The 20,005-nt window shown below is 38.6% G+C and overlaps 1 protein-coding gene across 1 annotated transcript in view; it reads right to left on the bottom strand.

Moving 5' to 3' along the window:
• Window positions 1-2,964: 2,964 nt before the first annotated feature.
• The window catches only part of FSHR (follicle stimulating hormone receptor), a 90,674-nt gene continuing 73,633 nt past the window's right edge, over window positions 2,965-20,005 (bottom strand). The window contains exons 9-10 of the mRNA XM_088151484.1: window positions 12,420-12,605; window positions 2,965-5,920 (exon numbers count right to left, since the gene is read on the bottom strand). Of these exons, the coding sequence (XP_088007610.1) occupies window positions 4,759-5,920; window positions 12,420-12,605 (1,348 nt within the window). The 3' untranslated portion in view covers window positions 2,965-4,758. The remainder of the gene's footprint in view (window positions 5,921-12,419; window positions 12,606-20,005) is intronic.

Here is a 20,005-nt window from a genome sequence, read left to right on the forward strand (position 1 = left end):
GGTTATTTATTACTTCTCTGATATTAGTTTGGGCAGAAACAAATTGGGAAAGTCTGAAAGTAGTATAATTGAAAGGCAGTGGGTATCAATAAGGCTTTTGATAGTGCAGTTCATTTGCCACTGCTATCAGTGGCTTCAGAGAAAATATGTGGGTATATTTTGTTTTATCTGTGAATGAAAGTTTTGGGTTAGAATTTTCTATAACTGGCCAACATTCCGCCTATATGAGAAGACTGAGATCACTCTATCAACTGTCCAAACCTGCAGGTGGTTTGAAGGGAAAAAAATCCTTGGGCCTGGAAGGTGGGAGGAATGCTCTCACTCGGTCAAACATCTCCTGCTGACACAAAGACTTCTCCATTGGCTTCCACTAACACATATGGAAAGGGGGGAGTTATGGGAAGCTACTTTTGAGCTGAATGGGGCATTCAGATGATACAGAGTGTGCAGGAGTGCGAAAATTGTGGCCTGCTTTTATTCTTTCTGTGCAAGGGCTCCTACCTTAACGGTGGGGCAAATATTTTGGCTTCTTTGGATGTATTGGGGGGCGGGGGGAGGACAGGGAGAGGTTTTAAAGGGCAAAATATGTGCCTTAAGCCATGCAAATATTTAAATGCCTGAGAACCCTCCCAAAGTGAGGCTGGGAAGTGAGAAGTCTTGGGTCAGCATTCAGAATAAACATTACTATAAGCAAACCTCTAGTTTGCATTGGCACAGCACATCTGAAATACAGCGATTATAACAGTAGCCTGCCTTGCAGAGTTATTGTACCACGAAATGTTCTTGAAACAAGCCGAGCCTGACTGTTACTGAAGCTTCAAGTGTGTTTCAGAGCATATACTATCTACAACTTGTAGGTTTGTTCCACCTTCTCATTTGTTAGTGTGGCAGAGAATGATATTCAGGTGGAAGCTTCAAAAATATTTACTTTCTTAGTAAATGTATTGCTGGTGGTGGTGGTGGTGGGGTTAAGTTATTCTTACAGCAGTCGTCTGCTCTAAGTCACCTAGTAGGAAAACTGCAGACTCTTCCATCAAAATTTCTCTAGGGAAAGGCGAAATTCCCCAACAGATTCTCAGGGCAGAGGCCTAACCCCAGCAGTGATTTATGGCATTTTTTTCCTCCCTCCCTCTCTATTCCCCATTCCCTACCTTTATTTGCCTGTGCTAGTGTTGGCAGCAGCAACTGTGCTAGCAAGCTGGTCCCTATTTTGCATTTAAAAATGGTGGGCCTGTTTTCTTTTTCTTGAGATGGGGTAAAATGAGCTATGGAATCCCACTGGATGACTTGGGCCGGTCACTTACTCTCAGCTCAACCTACTTCACAGGGTTGTTGTAGAGAAAAACTGGATGAAGGAGTCCAGTGTGTACTGGGCACTTTCTAAAAAAAAGGCATACATTTAACAAAGAAAGAAAGAGAAAGAAAAAGAATCAGTCCCCCCCCCGCCGCCCTTAAAATGGTTTGGGAAAGTTTAGCTCAGATCTAATTATTATCACTGTGCAATAAAACAATAATTATAATTGGTTCAATCTGGAAACAAGACAAGAGAATTTGGAACTCCAAATGCAAGAAACGTTTGGGAGAAAGAATTTAAAAATAATCTGTACTGAACTACTCAATCTGTTCTCTATCATAACCCCTAAATCTTTATTGGGAGTGTTTCTCATTAGCTCATTAGTCTTCAGCTTAGATTTGGCTATTTGATTCTTTCTTTTTGTGCAATATTTTATACTGATCTTACTGAAGGCTTTTTGTGTTATCTACAAAATGGTGTTGGCTTAGTAAATTTTCTGTGTGTTTTTGTTTGCACGGGTGAGGGAGTTGGGCAAGACGTTCTTACATCATAAATTTAATTCCGGATCTTTATCATTCAAAAGAAACTCATCAGAGTTGAGGCTTAGCAACATTTTTGGAATTTCTATCTATTATTATTGCAGAGAAGAGAGTTTTCTGGCCTATTCAGACCAAACTCTTGTGACCAGAAGATATCAAAAGCCATTTTGGAATCATGCTGACCATCCATAATAATAAAATCCTCCTTCCTAAATCATAGGGTTGTAAGGGACCTTAAAATCATTTAGTCCAGTTGTTTCTCACCCTTATCAACTTTAAGATGTGTGGACTTCAACTTGCACAATTCTGGGAGTTGAAGTCCACGCATCTTAAAGTTGCTGACGTTGAGAAACACTGATCAATCCACTGCAGGACCCATTACAGCATCTCTGACAGATAGCCTTTCAGTCTTTGTCTGAAGGACAACTCACCACTTCATGTAGCAGCCTGTTCTACTCCTTCCTTGTAGCTTTAATTCACTGCTTATGGTTGTGCCCTCTGGAGCAAGAGAAAAAAACCTCCATCCTATTACATCTCCCCTTGATCATCCGTTCTTCCCTCAGTGGCTTAACTATGATCCATTTCCATTCTGAGAGAAGACAGATGCAAAATAGGAGTTAAGAGGTTCTGCTTTCTTACCAACAGCTATTACCAGTTCATTGCTTTCCCTTGCAATGGGCCTATGTCTTTGACTTCTCCTTTGTAACCATCACAAATAATCTGTTTGAGTTGTTTTTGGTATCTCCCACAAGTCTTAGCTAATTTTAGATTTTCTGGCATAATTCCTAGAGTTTCTGGAAATTACCTTGTATTGTTCTGTGGTTAGGTGTTCTTTCCAGTTCCTATTTATGCCCTTTTTAAAAAAATCTCTAGCACTATAGAAAATTCTGCATACAGTATATCCAGTCCAGACTGGTCTCTTTAGATTTCTTCCATTTTTCATTCCTCTTGTAAGAATGGTCATTTCAAAGGATTTTTCATTCTTCCTTAAGACTTTTCTCCTTCAGAATTTCAAGCCGCTAGATCTTGCCTACATTTTCCCCAAATCTGCTCTTCTGAAGTCCAGTACATAGATCTGACTCTTCTCACTGAAGTTAGTTTACAAGTTCACCACTGACAATTCCACCACCATCAGATTAATTTAATAATTTGCAAACATTGTCTTAACAAATCTGCCAGACAAAGACTACAACTTGAAAGTGCAAATAGATAAGACATGGGGAATCTGACTTAAAAAGTAGCTGTGGTTGTTGTCTAGTCCATTCTAGACTAAGTGGAACAGAGGTGGGTAATTTGGGACCCAGCCATTATCTTAGCTTGTTATGAGAACCATCACATTAAGCCATAATTATAAGCTATAATTATTTGGTTAAGCCTTAACAGGTTATTCAACATTTCAACTGGGCATAGCAATACATATATCGTGTTTACTGAACCCAATCCCATAACAGTGGAGGAAGGGGGAAGGTAACTGTTTATTATGTCATTTTTCTAATTGTAATCTATCCTCTCTCCTCCTTTTGTCTTAACATATAGTTAGCATATAACACCACTTAGCTAACATATAGTTAGCTAAGTGGTGCTCCTTTGCTATCCTTGTGGGCAAACAGGAATTTGGGGGATTTAAATAGGGAAAATAGCATAGGAATAGGAAGAGTTAATCTGACCTTTTCACCCAGGATTGTGGCCTCAATCCAATCCATTCCTGTGCATGTTTCAACTTTTAAAAATGGGGGCTATGCTAAACACAAATCTTCTTCATATTCATTAAAGGGTGACCTGCTTCTTTGCAAACAGAATGAAGACATGGAAGGAAACCTTCCTTCTGGTGAGATTTGCTCAAAATTAGCCAAGGTCCTTGTTCCAGAGGTGGGTGAAGTTAGAACCCATAGTAGATCGTTGCAAAATAAGCATCCGTAGCCAGAAATCTCTCTTTCATAAGTTGTGAAGTTTCTTCCGTCAGCTTTGTACTTAAGGAACAGAGTAGTATCAATAACCTACAGTGGACTGGTAAAAGGGATATACTTTTGACAATACACAAAGATCTGGATTGAGATTTCTGATTTTGAGTTGGAGATTCCTCACCTTTACATTATATAGATTGGATTGCATTCATGTTTCTTTGATCTGAAGAATGGGAACCCATACATTAAAAAAAGGGAAGCAAGGATCTACGGTCCCAACAGTGTATATTGCCTGACCAACTGTATTAAGTCTCATAAAATCTGGCACTTATTGCCAAGGTAAACATAGAAAGACCTAAGAGAGTGGCACAACATGTATTTTGTACACCAAAAGCTTCAGGTTTGGTTTCTGGCCTTTCAGATTCTCTAATGGGATCTCAGGTAGAAAAACAACTGGGAAATCAACTTGCCCAAGATTTTGGAGAGGTGATGCCAGTTGTGGTAGATGGTTCTGATCTAGATAGACCAGTGTCAACTTGGTATAAATCTGTTTCGTCTGCTCATTAAAGAAGCCCATAGTCTACAGGGATGAACAGCAGGTAAGCAAAAGTAGATTACAATTTTGATCTCTATCATGAAAACAATCAGTTTAGTTTGGAAAGCACATTGTCAGATAGTTTAGTAAGTAGACAACTTTTGAAAGTTACTGATGATATATATAGTTCTCATTGATCTCAATAAATCTATTTTGAATATGGCTAAGTTTGCAGCTGACCTTATGTGCTTTATCAATTGGCTAAATCAAGATATTTCAGCAATAATATCATACATTGGTAGGTACATTTAACCCCATCAGTTGAATTATATATATCAGTGTGGTATGCCTGAGAACTAAATAGCTGTATAGCAATTTGAGATTATGGAAAACATTTTATCATATTTTGTAATTCACCTTCATCTTGCCAGGGAAGCAAGGATCACTCTTTGATAACCTTTGACATAAATCTATGGCCATTCTGCTTCAGTTTGCATGATTCAGAGGGACTAATGAATAGATTGTTCCATCGCTGGTTTTGGAAGCTGGTGTATAATGCCCATTTTTCATATGGGAGGTATGAACAGAAGAGGAGGTTTCCGTTCTATAGATCTGAGCATACATTTCACAGCAGCCAAACTTACTTAGTAAGATGAAAAAATCCCTGCGAAAAGTCTTGGTGAAGATGGCATAAAGAAATGGATTGGCACATGAATTAATGGGGTAGAACAAAACAAGGAGGATCTTTGAATTGGATACAGTGATCAGAGGGACCTTGAGTGATGCTGAAATGGCAAAAAAGGAGATTGGTGCCATGCAAAGGAAGTCTGTGAAGATCAGTATAGCCATGCGTTTGGCAATTTTGGTGTCACTGTTGGATGAGAAAACATTGGGATTCCTCACAGTGAAGTAGATGCTGATGTAGCAGGTACAGATGATAACAAATGCAAGAATATTTAATACCAACAAAAACATGATGTAGGCTTGGGCAAGCAGAGTTTCTATATCCATAGGTAGGCAGATGCTAACTTTCATGTAGCTGCTGACTTCAAATATGGGAAGGAGGGCCACTGTGAAGGCAAAGACCCATCCTACCAGCATAATTACCACTGCATGCCGGAAGCGGACTTTGCGGTCTAGTTCCATAGCATAGGTGATGGTATGCCATCGTTCTAATGTGATGACAGTTAAAGTATATATGGAGAGTTCACTTGCAAATACTGTGAAAAAACCAGCTGTATTACAACCAGCCCCAGTTTGCCAGTCAATAGCATAGTTATAATACTGACTTCTACTCTGCATGTCTTTGATGGCAATCAATAGTAAATAAATGCCTGTGCAGAGGTCAGCAAATGCAAGATTGCACATAAGGAACCGAGGGACAGTGAGCTTGTACTGGCTGCTAACTAAAATGATGAACACAACAAGGTTCCCCATGATGGCCAAGATATTGATGAACCATATCAGGACTCGGAGAATTATGTGGCCCATTATGTCTTCACATGGGTTGAAGGCATCAGGCTCTGGGAAGCAAGCTACTTTAAACTCTTCTCTACATAGAGTGTGATAGTAATCATTTTCATCCAGCTCAAAAAAATCAGGCTCTTCAGAGATCGAAGACTTATTGCATATAGGGTGCATCATAGAACTGAAAAAGATGAAAATAATATAGTCAGAACCTGGAAAATATAGTACCAATATTAACCAAAATCCTAATATGTGTATTCTGGGAAAATACCAACAATGCCAATTTTCATTTTTAAAAAGTAGATTACTTCAGAAGACATCATAACTGATAAGGATCAGAAAGATTCTGATGGCCTTCCTTCCTTCTTTCCTTCCTGATTTATTTGATTCATATGGCTGCCCAACTCACAAATGGCAACTCTGGGTGGTTAACATAAGATTAAAAAGAAAACAAGGTAAGTAGTAACATAAAACACACACACACACACACACACACACACACACAGCATAACATAAAAGAAAACAAATCGAGACCAAAACCACACCATATTCATGGTCCCAAACCATTTTGCAGTGGGGCTCATCAAATATCCTGGCTCAGAGTCTGGGGAAAAACCATGTTTCTAAAACTTATGGCAGGCTAATAGGGTTGGAGCATCTGAACCTTAAGTGGGTAGGTGGGGGATATACTGTTCCAAAGAGCTGTGACAAAGTAGGCATGCCTCTTTAGCTGGCATAAGTCCCATTGTTTTGTGGAGAGAACCCAAAGCATGGCCATTCTGTCAAATGTTCTGGGATGGGCAGTTGGAGATAGGCAGTCCTACAAATAACTCAGCTCTGTGTCATGAAGGACTTTATGAGTGGTAACTAGCACCTTGAATTGCACCCAGACAGCCAGTGAAGCTCATGAAGTAGTGGTGTTACATGGGCATACTATGTGTGCCACTGCATTCTGGACCAATTAGACCTTCTGCCTGATCTTAAAGGGCAGCCCCACATTGAACATATTGTAACAGTCCAAGCAGGATGTGATCAAGGCATGAATGATTATGAGCAGGGTCTCCTAATCCAAGAACGGATGCAACTGGTGCAAAGGCCCTGTTGGCCATGGCTGCCACCTGTTCTTCGAGCAGGAGATGTGAATCCAAGAGAACCCCAAACTGCGTACCGGTTCTGTTTGGGGGAATGCATCATCATCCAGAACTAAAGATCTGGGTGGATGATAAAACCTACAACCTCTTGGTCTTGCTTGGGTTGAGTTGAGACTGTTCCTCCCCATCCAGAACCCCCCAGTCTCAAAACACTGGGAAAGAGCCTTGACAGCAGTACTTGGTTGTCCTGGGGTAGAGATGTAAAATTGTGTACTGATGATACTTGTGTCAATGGATGACCTCATCCAGCAGCTTCACAGAAATATTAAATAGGAACAGAGAAAATGTAGAGCCTGAGGAACCCCACAAAGCAGGATCTCCCCCCCAACAATGAATAAAACCAGCCTTAGAGGAAGGAAGAGAACCACTGCATCATCATACCATCCTACTGCTGACACCCAAAGCCAATCAAGGAGGATACCATAATGGATGCTATCTGCTGAAAGATCAGGGGCCAGAATGGATGCACCACTCTTATCCTGGTCTTGCCACAATCAGGACCACAATATACAAGTGCAATCAATGCTGTCTCATTCTATATCTCAGTCTGAAAACCAATTGAAAAGGGCCCAGATAATACTTTTCCTCCAGGCCCTTGAGTATTGTTTAACATGGAAAAATATACCAAGGAACTAATGGTGCTGAGAAGCAAAATTAATCTAGGCAAGGTGAATCTAGATCTTTCCTTTGGTCACTTTGGAGAGTTTCAGGCTAAACGCAGGTAGTTTGCCTGAAAATGTTCATTTTTCTTCCTGAATCTGAAATAACTTAAAAAAGGCTTACAGAATAATAAATGATGCAGGTGAGGAATCTCAGTACTTTTTTGAGATGGCGGAAAAAATTCTTTGCGATTTTCCATGTGGAACCCTTGATCCAGCAGGCATCAAAGCAAGGTGAGAAAATGATTTGCAAGCCATTAAAAACCTTTTGAAATAACCACATAGGCTTGTACAGGCTCACATGTGTTAGGAAAGCAAATGAAAGACTATTTGAAAGACAGAGAAAACGTCTCCCATAAATGGCTACCAATTTTGAGGGACACCTGGCAGTATGGGTAGGCATTTTTTTTAAGTTGTAGGGAATGCTTAAGCAGGTGGTTCCTTCAGCAGTAGCCGAGATTGTAAAATGAAGAGTGATGAGTAACAGAGGTAAGAAAATTAGAGATGGAATTTGCAGACTCCAGGGGCATCAATAGAGTTCTCTGACCCCCAAGGCCAGAGAAGAGACTGCGAATGGTGAAAGTGAGAGACTAAGCTTACCTAGGCTGCAGGAATTTAAAATGGGTGGCAAAAAAAGATGGTGAAAGTCACATGGCCATAGTAGCAGAAGAATCTCCTCTACCTCCTCAGCTATTGCAATGCATCCCTTCGCCACCTGAAGAGAGGAGGAAGAGGAGTCTAATGTCCGTGCTGCTGCTGACTGAGGCAACAGCTAACTCAGGAGTGGCAGCAGAGGAGGGAGGTGGGGTGGCAGCAGTGGCAGTGGGTCCTCCCTCCCTGCTTCATTCCATGCTGCTTCTCTGCTATGGCTTTTACAGGGGCCTTGTATGACCAAAATGGTATAGGGCCCCTGTAATCATCATCAACATCATTGAGAATAACCCTGACTTCTGCTCTTTTTTCTTGAGGGTAGAGTGGATGGGTAGAGAAACCTAGATTGAATTCAGAAGCTGAGTGGAGTCTCTCTAGTCCTAGTAAGTGAAATAAAAGACCCCCCCCCTTTTTTTTTTGTCTGATATGTTTAACAGGAAAGAAGTCAGGAGGTCTGCAGTACGGATTGAAATACAGACATGTTTGCATGCCAAGCAGAAAAAGAAGAGCCAGATGCCAGCAGCCACCTACTTGAGCAATGCTAGTGTTTTCAGCCTGCATTTGCAGAAAATGCTTCCTAGTACACATACACACAAATACAGAACTGAGATGTTGTTATGATTAGGGGTAACATATCTGGGCTGCAAAAATCTGGATGACTTCTAGATGGTAGTAAAGAGTGGCAGAGAATCCTGTTTGCTACCATATACATAGGGATTGTCCAGAATCTTGCAGCCCAGATCTGGCAGTTATAATGCAAAGGAAATTTAACTCTAAAAAATGAAAAACAAAAGCATTAGAATCCTCCAAACAGAATCCTTCAATTGCCACCATTCCTCAGCTGTATCTAAAAGCCCTTATGAATTGTAAAACGATATGATCACATTTGGAGAATTTTGCAGTGAAGTGCTGTCCCCAATATTTGAATCCATGGTTGCGTGTGGCTGGACTGGGGGAGAGAGGAAATAAGTTCTTAAAAATACATACTGGAAAAGTTAAGCTTCAGAAACAAAACGCTGAGCTGCTATGGTGGTGGTGTGGAAACAGTAATGGCTAACTTAAGAATAGGAATGGAAGGGAGGCTGAGGCAAGAGCCTGCCAATGGGAAAACAGACCTTCTACGTGGTTCGTAGTAATCCAGAAGAAAATACCAACATTGCCACTGTTTCAAAGAAACTATAGCAGAATTCTACAATAAATCATCTCAGCTCCCCAAGACAAACAATGTGGTTATATCAATGAAATCTGGAGCCATTCCTTAATTAAAGCAAATCACTGATGTGGACATGACCTTGATCTAGACTGTCTGTAAATATACTCCTGGCTCTCTTATTTATGTACATCTGTAACCTTCAAGTAACTCTGGAGGTTAATTTATCCTAAATCATAAAATAACCACAGTGGTACTGACATCTCACTAGCTGCTGTGGAAGGGGTGATAGTGAGAAGATTATAATGAAGATTATAAATATGCAGGAGAAAGCAATAATAATTTTTGCTTACAGAAAATAAACTTTTGCTTCTGACATAACCCATACATGCCAATGATGGGGGGATCAGTAGCTAGTGTTGCATACATTTCCAGAAGCCCTTTTGTAAGTTCCCACAAAGGCCTTTCAAAAATTTCCAGCAAATGGTAATTTCTAAAGCTATGGTAAAATTGCTTAAAATTAATTTAAAATATGGTGAACATTATCAAAATTATTAAATATATAGCTTATAATCATATAAACTATTCATTTATTTAAATTAAATTAAATCAACTGAATTATTGACCCGTGTCTGCCTACTTTTGGGGTAGACCTGTCTCACACCATAGTATTCACAAGCTGGCTGTGATCCTTGGCTTGAAAAGATTGTACACCCCTGCTTCAGTCATCAAGAGATTCATGTATGGAGTCCTGGTTTACAAATCTCAAACACTGCAGATTTTTTATGGGAGTTCATAAAGAAAAGTAGAATATCAAAGACTGAGATCAGCCCACTTCTGATATGAAACATTCATTTGTAGAGGAGTTAGAAACATAACCAGCAAAGCAACTGAAAGAGCTTAAGGGTTAATTAAACCAGTCATTGTGCACATCTCAAAGAATACTTGAAAAGGCGGAAATAAATGAGGAGGTCTCTTGATGCTTGAAGGCCTAAGCCATCACATGGATGGCAAATCAGCTTGAAGGAAGTCTGATTTAAGAGGATGAGAAGACCTGATGATTAGCACCAGTGAAACTCCATGGGGGGTTGTGCTAATGATTCTTTCTGAAAATCAGATTTATTAAAATGAACACAGTGGTGATATCTATTTCACTGTTTTTATTTTTCTGCAGTCCCAAGGCTGTCCAAATGCCTAGGCCTGCTTTATTCTCCTTGCGTTTCTAAATGAAAGAAAGTTGCAGAAGTAGTTTCCTACAGGGTCAATTTTTCTGAGAAGAGGATTAGAGATGATGATCCTTTGGGGGAGAAAGGGAATTCTTTACATAGCTACTGAATCCAGGAGGGGCAGGTAGGCATTCAAACAGAGAATGTTAGTTTTAAAAGTATATTAATCTCTCCCCATCAAATGTTATTCTTCTATCCAAAGCCTGTTTGTCTTCAGTTGCTGTCAAAAATTCAAGACTCCTTGAGCTTTCTTGGTGACAGTCAAAATAGTCCAATTATTTCTTTGAGCTCCTGATAGGAATGTGTGGAAGAGCTAGTAGCTACTAGGCATAAATGGGACCAAGAAACCAATTTTGTTCAGACCTAGAGGGCTTTTTATTATATTTTAATAAATTTAAGAGTTATTATATATACCAAATATCCAAGATCAGTCTCAACAAAATATCTGAGTTTTAAATACCATGTGCTTTATTTGGCCTTTTCATCCAGTTCCTTCTATACATTTGAAAGGAAACGCTTGTTGCTTTACCTTGATGATTCTCAGAGTTAAACTTTTTAATAATTGTTTTGTATATGTTAACTGTTTTATAGTCTTTTTGTACGCCACCCAGAGTCACTTTTTTGTGAGATGGGCAGCTATATTAAATAAATAAATAAATAATAAATATTTAGCTCCTAATCCTAATTCTTATAAATAATCCTTGTCAATATGGCCACCATTTGAACTCCCTGCCCCCACCCCCCCAAAAGCCAGAAAAGAGTGGAGTTTCTCTTAAATCCTATCTTCCTCTTATTTGCAATATCTAATGCATAAGTAAACAATGCGTTATCCTCCAGATATTATTGGACGCTCTAGTTAGGACTGATAAAAATTAGAATTTAACCATATTTTGGAGGGCCACATGTTGTCGATCCCCAGTGACCTGGTTAGTCAGGAAGAAATTTGGCCACTGCAATTAGTACCCAACATGTTGAGAAAAGAAGGTGTATAACGTTTATGTTTCTTGCGGGGCTGAGGACCTTAAAAGAAATCTAAGGGCTGACTGCATTTTTTTTTTCCTGTCTGGCAGATTAGACAAACTACATGTTAGTCAGACTAGTCATGAAAATCAAAGCAGACTTTGGCATTCACAAATGCATCAAAACCCTACAGATAGTCCTCTACTTATGACTGGTCGTTTAACAACTGTTCAAAGTTACGATGGCCTTGGAAAGGGTGCTTTATGGCCCGTAAAGCACTTCTGGCCATCATAAAATGTTGCCCCCCAGTGGTAACATGACTGCATTTCGGGCGCTTGGCAACTGGCTCACATTTACGACTGCTTGCCAAGCACCCCGTGATCATGTGATTACCATTTGCAATCTTCTCTGCTGGCTTCCCCAGAAAGTCAGTGGGGAAGCTGGCAGGGAAGGTTGCAAGTGGAGGGGATGGAGGGGAGCTGAAATTCTTCTGCGGGCTGCAGGAATGGAGTCGAAATCTTCAGGATTTGAGCTCTTTTCCTGCAGCCTGCTGAAGGATTTCCCCTCTGTGCACAGAAGGGAGGGGGAGCCCTTCAGTTGGCTGCAGGAATGTTTGAAAGTGAAAGGGCTGCCTGCCGGGAGGATTTCAGCTCTGTGCAGAGCTGAAATCCTTCAGCAGGCAGCTCTTTCACTCTGTCTACTTAATGACCTGGGAGATCACTTAACAACCACAACTGGGAGTGCCTGGATTGCAGTTGTTGAGTGAAGCAGTCACATGGGCATCTTGCTTAATGATCACTTCACTCAACAATTGAGATTCCAGTCCCAGTTGTGGTCATTAAGAGAGAACTACCTATACATCGTAAACAAATTAGGTACTCACTTTTGTTTAGTCCAGTTTTCAAATGCACAGCAGTGGCTTGGATATGTGAGGTTTGCCTCAATCAAAGCATGGAACTTGTCCAAGGGAGGGAGCTTTTTTAAGTTGTAGGTAGATTTCGCTATCAACTTGTTAATGTTCTCTAGACCAATGCTGGGCAGCTGGCTGATCTTTGTCTCAGATATATCCCTGTAAGAGGAGATATGAGGATTTCAGATGCTGAACAGTCTCACTGATGACTTATCTGGAATGCTGGAAATACTTCAACATCACCTTGGTTAGCAGTTTAAAATAAAGTGGGAAAGAAATATAAAAATACAACAAATTGTACAATCCTATGCAAAAATTAGAAGTACTTTTCTGTGAAATCACTGGGTCTTACCTGTAGCAAACATTCTTGAGCTGAATGCATACTTTCTCTTTAAAAATGTTGTCTTTGGGCTAAAACACTAGAAAGACAGACAAGACTCATACTTTTATTATTTTTTATGAAGGCAGGATTTCATCATGAGCAGCCTTTTCACTTTTGCTAATTACAAAATTAAAGTTGTCACACATTGTTAAAGGCACAGGTGCTGAAATTTCCTTTCCTTGCCCTAATTATAATCTTTCTCCCATTACCCCTTGTTTTTTCCCCCTGACCCTCAGGACTGAGTGTCTCCAAAACCCATTTACCTACTGGCTATTTTTTTGCTGATACTGTAGATGTTAGATGTTTGATGTTAGATCTGGGCTGATTTTTTTCTTCTGCTTAAAAGAAAATGTTTCATTCCTTCTCAGAATTCTCAGGGTTTGCCAAAGTTCTGCTTGTGCTGACATATTTTCTTGAGAAATTAGAATTTATTTATTTATTTATTTATTCAATTTGTATAGCCGCCCATCTCAAACCAGTGACTCTGGGTGGCAAATGTTCATGACCGTCCCATGTTATCACAGATTAGCATATGAATAGCTGGCCTGTAGGAATAGAGAATAATTAACTTTTAGTTTTCCGAAGAAACTTGTATAGAAATAAGGATACCAAGAAGCAAGCAATCTCATTGAACTCTATGCTAGAAAAAGAAAGGAAGTCCTTGCAGAAATAGCAATCTGGGATTGACGCAGAAGTTCTGTGTGGATGCTTCAGAAAGAATCAGTACAGCTGAAAGATGACAATAGATTTAAATCAGTAGATGAGGAAAATATAATGCAAGATTAGCAGTTGGGGCAGAACTCCTTTTCTTTTTACATCAGTGGCCTGAAGGAGAAAAGAAACCCAAAAGAGCGAGGGTTGGATGATAACAGAAAACTGATGAAGTGAGAAAAAACCATTGAAGGGAGAAGCAGTGGCTGAAAAGGGATTGGAGGGAATAGTTTGTGTTCATTGCAGAAAATTGACAATTAGGACAGAATCAATATGACCACTAAGAGAAAAGAAAAATATGACTACAGAGTACTTCTGAGGATCAAGAAGGCCATCTCTGGCTCACAGCATGGTTGCTTTGAGGAATTTGGGCCAAGAATTATCTAAGAAATACAAAAAATTAATAATATTAGGAAAAATGTAGTTTGTTAACAATACCTATTGCTGGAAATGAAGTTTTCATTCTGTCATTATTATCTTGTGTGCTACTGGGTTGTGAGTACATAGGCACACTGTACTCCAAATTGGAAGGAAACTGGATAGAACTTGCTCGTGTTCAAGGGCCAACAGCTCAACTAATTTATTTGAAGGAGGAGATTTGATCTCAAGTCAAATTGGCTATTGATAGGGCTGACTCTATGTATAGATTGAAGTAACCAACTTTGGAATCAGATTTTAAGGTAGTAATTAAATGTACCATTGGATTTTTAACACTGGTTAAATATTGCAGTCTTACCATTTTGATTTTCCTCCGTAGGCTTCCAATTGTCTGGTAAGATGCTTTGTGAACATACAATACTCCAGAGAACATATAATGGTACAGGGCTTACATTGGAATAAATACAAATCTTGACAGGTTGGAAGCCTTGTAGTCTGCTCTGACTCTCATCATAGGAAGGATCCTTTATAAGCTTCTGGCATATAAGCCATTGTTGAGAGAACAATGAAACAGGACATAACACCAGATAAACCTGATACTGAGGGACCAGTACTAGCTGGTGATGGGGCAGAATCAAATCCCTCTTCTTCAGACTTTGCCTCTGAAGACTCATATCCTGCACTAGATTCTCAATATCATGTCTGTAAGAGGGAAGCCAGAACATGTTGTATGGGGCAGCAGGATGGTACAGTAGGTTGTGATCAGAATTGATAAGTGCCACCTGCCTCTGGGCAAAGTTTCCAGCATTTAAGGGTCTATTTTTGTGCAGTTTGAAACTGGAACAATTTCTCTGATGGTGTTCATCAGGAGGTTTGTAACTCCAAACTTAAGGTGTTTGACTGCTTTTTCTTTGGACCCTTCTTTGCCTGTACTTGACAAAACCTTTGCTTATCTTGGATTAGGTAGCAACTATGGCTCTGCTTTCTGTCTTCACCTGTGAGAGCTTTTGCTAATTGATAATGCTGGACTACTAACAGCCTGCCAGGACATGCTTCTGAAGTAAGAACAAAGATTCATGTGGTCCAGCATCCTGTTTTATACCACAGCCAACCAGAGGTCTTTTCTAGCCCACAAGCACTCAGGAAGGCAAAGGCCCATTCTTGCTGTTGCTCCATAGCTGCAAGCATTTAATAGGATATTGCTGGGAGCAAAATTTCACTCCAAAAATGTGAAATTCATAGGTCACAGAAGTCAGGTCAAGTCTCTGCTGCATTTGTAGGAAAGTTCAATGAAAGTCAACTGTTTTCATTACCCTTAAAACGGGGCCCAGTTGCCCAGTCTCTTTGAAACATGGAAGGCATACTAACAACTAGCAAATTTCATGTCATTCAGATTTAAAATGAAAAATGTACTGCTGAAATTATATCCAAAACATGTCTTGAAACCTGATGGTTTTGGGGTGTGTATGTTCCTTTTATATTTGTTTACATTTCCTAAAAAAAATGTTTTTAAAAATTTCCTCTAAGCCTTGTCTATTCTGAAGTCAAAGTAGTTGGGGCAGTGACATGATTTCAAAGTACAGCCTATGATAAAAAACAAAAACAAAAACAAAACTGGAACCATTTCTCCGCCATGACCTAAATCCCAAATTAAATATGAATAATTTTGTTAAAGGGAAAAAAACCCATAGAAAAACAATGTGAAATTCCAGCAGTTCTCCAAGTTTCCAAAGAAAGTAAGATTTCTATTTCATTCTTATATGGAAAAGAATTCTTTTTTTAAATAATATTTTAATTAGTATGGAAAAGAATTCAAAACAATTATTCCTCAGTCTGTTATTTAAAAGTACTATCTACACCCAGATGCTTAAATCTAATCATGCAGTCAAGAATAGGAGTTTTATTTTAGTTCGTTTCCTGCTGTTTCATGGGTAAGAGGCCCTGTACTTGTCACAACACTGTTCTTCTCATAAGACCTTCAAATTTCTAAATAAAAAAAGCTGCATTTTCAAAATCAGACAAAAAATGTTTCGTTTGAGGTGAGATGTGGAGGGACAGGGGAGACATACATTTCCTGTAGTGAAATGTTAATGCAATACCTTTGTAAGCAGGAGCCAAACACAAACACATTCTGAAGGATTATTAAATTGATTTCATTGCGATTCAGATTAATCCAATAGTTTAAATTCAAACATTGAGTTATTTTTATGAGAATTATTCTGTTATATTACATTGTACTATAGATGGTAAATTGCCTTTTTTGATCCTGGCCAAGTTCATGGAACAGAGTTCTTCTAGACATCTGTCACCCGAGTTTATACCAAATATACTTTCAATTACAAGAGTGATTGGCTTGTAATAACATCTTTGCTTGGTAAAAACAGAATTGCCAGATAAATCAATTTTTTGCTCTTGTTCTTTTTTTCCACAATAATGAATAACACTTTATTAAATAGCATGGCTGACTCTCTTAAGTCTCAAATTCTGAATTCAGATTGCAATTAAAATGCTGTATATTTTATACTTTGAAAGAAAGTAAGAAGGATATTTTGGAGAACGATGAAATGTAGATCTGGATAAAAATGCATATCAAAGAATGATTACTGCAAAAAACAAAGATGAGAGAAAAAAATATTGTATAATGCCTGTAAAGAGTAAAAACAAGGAACAATTAAGATTAAAAGAGGCAGAGAACATGCAGAGTGATTTTGATGGAAATAACATTATTTTGGAAATGGGTGAAGATGACTAAAAAGGTGCCTCCAGCAGAGTGAAAGGAATTAAAATGATGAAATGATTTGGGATGAAACTGAAGTGAGGGAATGCTAGAAGGAGTATTTTAGGGATTTGTATTGGAATGACAATTTATATGTTGAAGAAAGGAATTGAAGCAAATGCTATCAATGTGAACACCCACTCAGTGATCAAAAGGAAATCATAAATATAAGGGAATGTTGAAACATAGTAAGATTGCAGATACAGATGGTGTACTTAGAGAAATGTTAAAACAAATTATGTGGTTTTCTTATGGATTGGTTGTACAGCTTGTTTTACATATATTGAGCCTGTGCATTCATACTTGGGCAATTGGAAGAATCCTGTTATTGTTCCCTTACATAAGGGGAAGATAGAAAGACTGAATGCAAAAAACTATAGAGGGATTAGTTTGGCCAGCATGCTGGCTGGGGAATTCTGGGAGTTGAAGTCCACACATCTTAAAGTTGCCAAGGTTGAGAAACACTGGTTTAGTGGAATTATATGAGAAAGTGAATAGGGTTGAATTATGGAATTCAGCTTTGTGTGAGTATGTAGTTGAAGGCTCATTGCTGAATGTAGTATATATTGGAAGTAAAGCATGTGTGAGAATGAATGAAATGCTTAATGAATGATTTACCACTGTGCAGATAAAGAATATATGATGCCCCACTGGTTATTTAATGTATTTATGGATAAATGTATAAAGAATGCTTGTGGTGATTTTAGAGGTATGTTGACTGAGGAGGTAAACATGAACATACTATTGTATGTAGCCAGTGCAATATTGTTCACTTGAATGATTTCAGCAAATGTTACATAGACTGTATGATAGGACAAGAAGCATGGATGTAAATATTAATGCATCAGAGACCATGATAGTGGTGTTTGATGGGGAAAATGCAATAAATGAATTCAAGTTATACTTAAATACCAAAAAACTAAAGCAAGTAGAAGAATTTGTGTAGAATGTTTACTAAAAATGGGAAAATGCATGGAGTTATTTTAAGGCATGCAAATGCTGGCACAAAGATGATAGATGATATGTGGTTTGTTGTGAGGAATAAACGTTTATCAAAAGAAGTAAAATGTCTATGTATAAGATCCATAAATGTAAGTTGAATGCAGTGAGAATGGGATATACTGTATAGGAAGTGTGTCTGTGGTAAAACAAAAACCGGTTAGGGTCAAGAATGAATGGGTGCTGAATGAATGTGAATTGAATACAAAATGTAGTACCAGTATGAAGGAAGTATGTTGAGATGGTTTAATTGTATAGAGATGATGAATGAGGATTGAATCACAAAAGAAATACACGAAGGAAAAATGAATAGGTTGACAGGAAGAGGAAGACTGGAATTCTTGTAGCTGGATGGAGTTGATGAGATAATAAAAAATAGAGACATTTAGAGAAGAAAAGGCAATATATAAAAAAGATTCTTGCATGTGGTGGAAGCAGGATGGTTTGCAAGACAGAAAAATTTGGGGAGGTATAATAAATGGTATTTGTGTAAATTAGATTTTGCTATTTCCTTTTTTTTTAAATTGCACATCTTATCTTCTTCAGCATACTATTTCCTACCTCTTTTTTTGAATTTGTATAACTTTGCTTACTCCAAAAGGGAAAAGTATTATGTGTATATAGTTAAGTATGTGTGTGTTAATGCTTGATTTTCCTTATAGTTACAGAACTGTTTTCTCCACTTGATCTTATCTTTACACTTCCATCATGACTGAAGTTTTTATCCTCTCTTAAAATATCTAAATTGAGGTTCAGCCAATTCATGAAAAAGTAAAGAAACACTTTTCTACATAACATATAATTATAAATGTGCTGCTCTAAGGTGATGTGCACCTAGTAACAGATGAATTTAAAAGGGAATCAGATTAATTTAGACAGAACTATAAAACTATTATCCTGCAGATCCAAATAACCATATGCCAGTGAGAATCCTGAACTTTATTACTCTGTATTTTGAAGAGCATTATTAGATAGACTCTATCTGCAGTTTGGTCTATGTGATTTCCCATTTTATTCTCACAAAACCCTTCTGAAATAAATTAGGCTGAAAAAGCGTGGTTGGACTATGGTCGCCCAGTGACCATGACTTTATGGGTAAGTGGGGATTATGTGTGGTCCCTCTCAGCAAATCAAATAACTTACCGTTTCCCATTAAATCTTTTGTGGTTAAAAAATGGAACTTATGCATTTGTAATCCCATGCAACTTCAATAATAAATTAATTTTCAAATGTATTTATTTAATTTATTTAAAACATTTGTATAACCACCCATCTTAAAACAGAACTCAGAGTGGCTTACAACCAATAAAAACAATATATACAACCATAAAAACAAAAAGAAACCAAACCCCAAAACAGAAAAATCTGGGGCCACAACTGCACTTCCCTGATGCAACCCACAGCATTTTCATCTTGCTCTGACTTCACCCTATCCCAGTGCTTGGGGAAGAGCCAGGCCTTAAGTGCTCTCCAGAAGGTTAAAAGGTTGTGGACCTGCCAGATCTCAAGGGGGAGGATGTTCTATAGGGCAAGGGCTGCAACAAAAAAGGGCAAGGGCCGCAATGCTTCTGAGGACCCACAAGATGGCAATGTTTAAGGAAAGGGACCTGGAGCGTCCCTACCCTATCTGCTCTGGTGGGACAGGCAGATACTGTCAGGGAAAGGCAGCCCTGCAGATAACCTGGTACCATGCCATGTAGGGCTTTAAGGGTGAAAACCAGCATCTTGAACTGCAGCTGGAAGGAAACTGCAGATTTTTCTAATATATAACATATTTAACCTAACTTTTCCTAATACATATTTTTCTTGGTACACACCTTTCCCATATATACATATTTTGAGCTGGGAATGAGAGAGAGACATTAGTAAATTCTGTCCATCATTACAATAGAGATCAAATGACAACTTGGTTCTAAGATGTCAGGAACTTATTTATTTTCATAGGATGAAGATATTGGAATTTGAATATTTCTATCTTAAGGATGGGCCAGACCCAGCTCTTTGAGTGTAGGCAACCACATGTTGCTCTCATTTGGCCAGAGTGCCATCTTACTGCAATGCTGAAATTCATTAAAAATGCCTTTTTTTATTTTGGGAAGGGGGAATATTTATTTTATTGTTCTTTCTATCAATGTCTAAGTCCAGCATAGCATCTGATACAAGCCACAATGATGTCATGCGTGCCATGTCTTTTCACTGTGAAAATTATATTATTTGCAGTTTGCCATCATGGTACCAGTGACATAGTTTCCTGCTCCTTGTCCCTCCCTCTGGATTTGCATGAAGTGCAACCCTTGACCTTGAAAACAGAAT

Source organism: Python bivittatus, unplaced genomic scaffold, assembly GCF_059951505.1.
Source record: "Python bivittatus isolate LINGU-HERP-01145 unplaced genomic scaffold, Pbiv_v1 ctg000020_np1212, whole genome shotgun sequence".
Lineage (NCBI taxonomy): Eukaryota > Metazoa > Chordata > Lepidosauria > Squamata > Pythonidae > Python > Python bivittatus.